At 39.1% G+C, this 3,635-nt stretch overlaps 1 protein-coding gene across 1 annotated transcript in view; it reads left to right on the top strand.

Moving 5' to 3' along the window:
- The first annotated feature begins 456 nt into the window (after positions 1-456).
- LOC123979875 overlaps positions 457-3,635 on the top strand; it is a 6,135-nt gene continuing 2,956 nt past the window's right edge. The window contains exons 1-5 of the mRNA XM_046063984.1: positions 457-496; positions 625-941; positions 1,556-1,740; positions 2,539-2,679; positions 2,993-3,131. Coding sequence (XP_045919940.1) covers positions 484-496; positions 625-941; positions 1,556-1,740; positions 2,539-2,679; positions 2,993-3,131 — 795 coding nt within the window. The 5' untranslated portion in view covers positions 457-483. The remainder of the gene's footprint in view (positions 497-624; positions 942-1,555; positions 1,741-2,538; positions 2,680-2,992; positions 3,132-3,635) is intronic.

Genomic DNA, 3,635 nt, shown 5'->3' with positions numbered 1-3,635 from the left:
TATGCATGTCGACCGGCTAAGCCTCCCTTGTGTTGCTGCAGCATAGGAAACGGGGGGCCTTTCATACGGACGCTGAAGGGTACCTTTAGCGTAAAATCGTTACGCTTTGTCACGCTGTCTGAATGCGTCAGTGATGACGCATTGAGATGAGAATGTGTTAGTTTATGCGCGCGCACACACACACACAGTCTCACACATAGACACAAACAACTTCAGGTTGTCCCTGGTAGAATTATTCCTGATGCTTTTCTTTCAGTTACTTATTTAAATTAATTGTTATTATTCCAGCCCTCGTGGCTGTGCTGTGTTGCTTATTGTTTCTTGTTTTAATTTTTCTCTTAGTTGGTGGTGATGGCGCAATGGATATGATGCCTACCTTTGGTGTGAGAGACCCAGGTTCAACTCCCCATGTGACCCATGCACCATGTGTCCCTGAGCAAGACACTTAACCTCTAGTTGCTCCAGAGGCGTGCGACCTCTGACATGTATAGCAATTGTAAGTCACTTTGGATAAAAGTGTCAGGTAAATGTAAATGTAGTTGTCTTACTATGTCAGCTGTTCAGCTGGTTGTCTTTTACTATTATTGTTTGTTTGTTTTTGTTTTTCTCTCTGTTCTATTGCAGGTTTCGTTGCTTTCTGCAATTGGTGTTTCCCTCTGCTATTCCCTGTTGTCCCCACCTTCCATCCCCCTTCTCTTGCAGGTGTGGGAGAAAGGCAAATATGTAAAGGTAGAGAGACAGAAGGAGAGGCTGTCTTTGGAGGTAGATGTGTTGGTGTTGGTATTCAACTGTCTTTGTGTGGAGAGACTAACACATGCATTATGTCGCTGTCTCTGCTGCTGCTGCTGCTGCTGCTGGTCTGCAGCACCCAGGCTTCTCATTATTATGGATCAGTAATGAGTTACTACCCAAAAACCACTAATGCAGATGGATCCATAACGGTACGTACAGTTTTGTTCTAATCTGATTTATTCACCTTTCGACATTTGGCAGTGTGACAAAAGTGATAACAGGAACTCTGGGACATAGGCAATACAGTAGAAAATGCAGTAAAATATGTATCTTAAGTCCTAAGAATAATGCAACAAAAGTGTTTTTCTATATATTTTTAAAATATACTTTGCATTAAAGGATTTATCATTTTTGGAAAACATCTTTCCATGTGGTTCTTGTATCATTATAGGCTACAGCACAAGGCTGCATAACTAAACGACATTTGTAGTTCCTTCTTGCTACACACACAACATATAATTAAGTGTATATTAAAATATGATAACGTATAAAGTAAAACATTACTTATTTATATACATAGCCTATAAATACATGTATAGGCCTACACCCCGAACATTCTACAGTGCATTTATTGAACACATGTTTCAGCAACAAAGCCAGAAAAAACAGATGAAAAACAAAAGTATAGCGAAGTTTGAAGGAGCTATACCGGCTGCTGCTTACAACCGCTGCCGGTTGCCATACCGGTTGGTACCCCAGTAAACTGCCTTTTTGTATCATGTTGTCATTAATGCCTTAACACATTTTCACTGTAAAATTACAGGTGGACCTTCACTATAATTTGAACATCCACTGTGGCAGTGTCTTTACCGTGTTGACCTGCTCCAGCAATAATTGTGGGACTGCAGTGGTACACAGTGTCAGTAAGGAGAGCGACATACTTACGTGGTGTCAGAATGAGGGACTTGTGACTCTCCAGGTTCCTCCCAACGCTCCCTTTCAGCTGTTGTAAGTGAACCATGACAATGCAAAACATTACATTATGTCATTTCGCTGTCATTTTCAAATACTTACTGAAGGGTGAGAAAATCAAAATCTTATTTTACAAATTAGTGAAAGAAGTATTCTCATGTGTTACTTAAGTAGTATTACTGTATGTCACACTGTAAAAAGTCTAAAGTAGGCTAAGTATAATCAGTAAAATGTGCTTAGGGGAGTGTCAGGTATACCTATATATTATATCGCTAAATTATTATTACTTTAATGTGAAAGCAGGATTTTACTGTTGTTGTTGAGGTGGAGCTTCTCAAATTGTAATGTAAATTAATTAAAATAATTTAAAAGAAAAGTAGCAAATCCTTGTTTTTTTGTGAATCTGCAAATATGAAATGTTTTTATATGAAAAATAACTTAAACATTTAGTGAAATAGTTTCACATTCATTTTCTGTCTATGAACTGATCATCTGTATTTGTATACACTGTTAGGTAGGTCCTTTTTCATAAATATAATATTCTTTTTTATTAACTAGTCACTTAAAGCTGCCAGAAAAATGTGAGGGAGTGAGAGGTACAATATCTACCTCTGAGATGTAGAGCAGTAGAAGTATACAGTGGCATGAAACCAAAAGACTCAAATAAGTACAAATACTTCATATTTGTTCTTAAGTGCAGTACTTGAGTAAATGCAATTATACCACTGCACACTTTACAGAGTAATTATCTTGCAAGTCAGCTGTTCACACCTACAACATACTTGTACACAGAAGACCTGAGCATCACAGTAAAAAATGACTTTCCCACTGAAGGTTAAGCGGTGGTGCCTGGATAAATTTCATCAGAAATAGCATCGGATCAGTGAAAGCTGTGACTCTGGTGGAGCCAAGGAACCGGTCAGACACCAGCCAGGCCAACAGATCACCCCAGACCAACATACTGGCACTAGTGAGGTAAGCCTCCTCACTGTTTGTGTTTCTATCTTTTTGTTAAACTATTTTATGTCACATTTTCGAGTCAATATATCATCAGCCCCTTCAGTATAATTACTTGCTGTAAACAACACGGTCAGATGAAAGGGGTTTGAATAAACATGATCATGATGATTTCATCTGAAAATGTTGAGTGTTATGTTTACCTCATTATCTTCACACGCTAATGGCAAAACTGATTATCTATCAGTGACATCAGCCAGTTGAAGTGAAGTGAATCTGCAGATCTAGTATCAACATTCAAAACGCTGTGTTTTATTTTGCCCCCACCCAGAGTTCCTTCAAACTGTCCTAGAGACTTCAACCTGTTGATGTTTGACCCTGACGGAGACCAAGTTAAATGCAGATACGCAAACTCAACACTATCAGAGTGTGACCAATGCACACCGCCATCTGTTCTCAACCTCTCAACAGTGAGTCACTATATACAGTGGGGGAAAAAAGTATTTGACCCCTTGCTGATTTTGCAGGTTTGCCCACTTACAAAGAATGCAACGATCTACAATTTTAATCATATGTACATTCTAACAGTGAAAGACAGAATCCCAAAGAAAATTCCAGAAAATCACATCATATGAATTTATTAAAATTGATAACCATCTGATGAGGAAAAACAAGTATTTGACCCCCTACCAAACAGCAAGTATTCTGGCTCCTACAAGCCAGTTAGTCTTTCTTCAAGACACAGCCCCAATCCCAACCAATTATCTACATCAAATACACCTGCCTCACCTCGTTACCTGTATAAAAGACACCTGTCAACACCCAAACAACCAGCATCCAACATCACCACCATGGGCAAGACCAAAGAGCTTTCTATGGACATCAGGGACAAGATTGTTGATCTGCACAAGGCTGGGATGGGCTACAAGAGAATCGGAAAGCAACTTGGAGAGAAAAGATCAACTGTCGGTGCA

The sequence above is a fragment of the Micropterus dolomieu genome, linkage group LG12 (genome assembly GCF_021292245.1).
Source record: "Micropterus dolomieu isolate WLL.071019.BEF.003 ecotype Adirondacks linkage group LG12, ASM2129224v1, whole genome shotgun sequence".
NCBI lineage: Eukaryota > Metazoa > Chordata > Actinopteri > Centrarchiformes > Centrarchidae > Micropterus > Micropterus dolomieu.
This window is presented reverse-complemented; position numbering and strand designations above follow the sequence as displayed.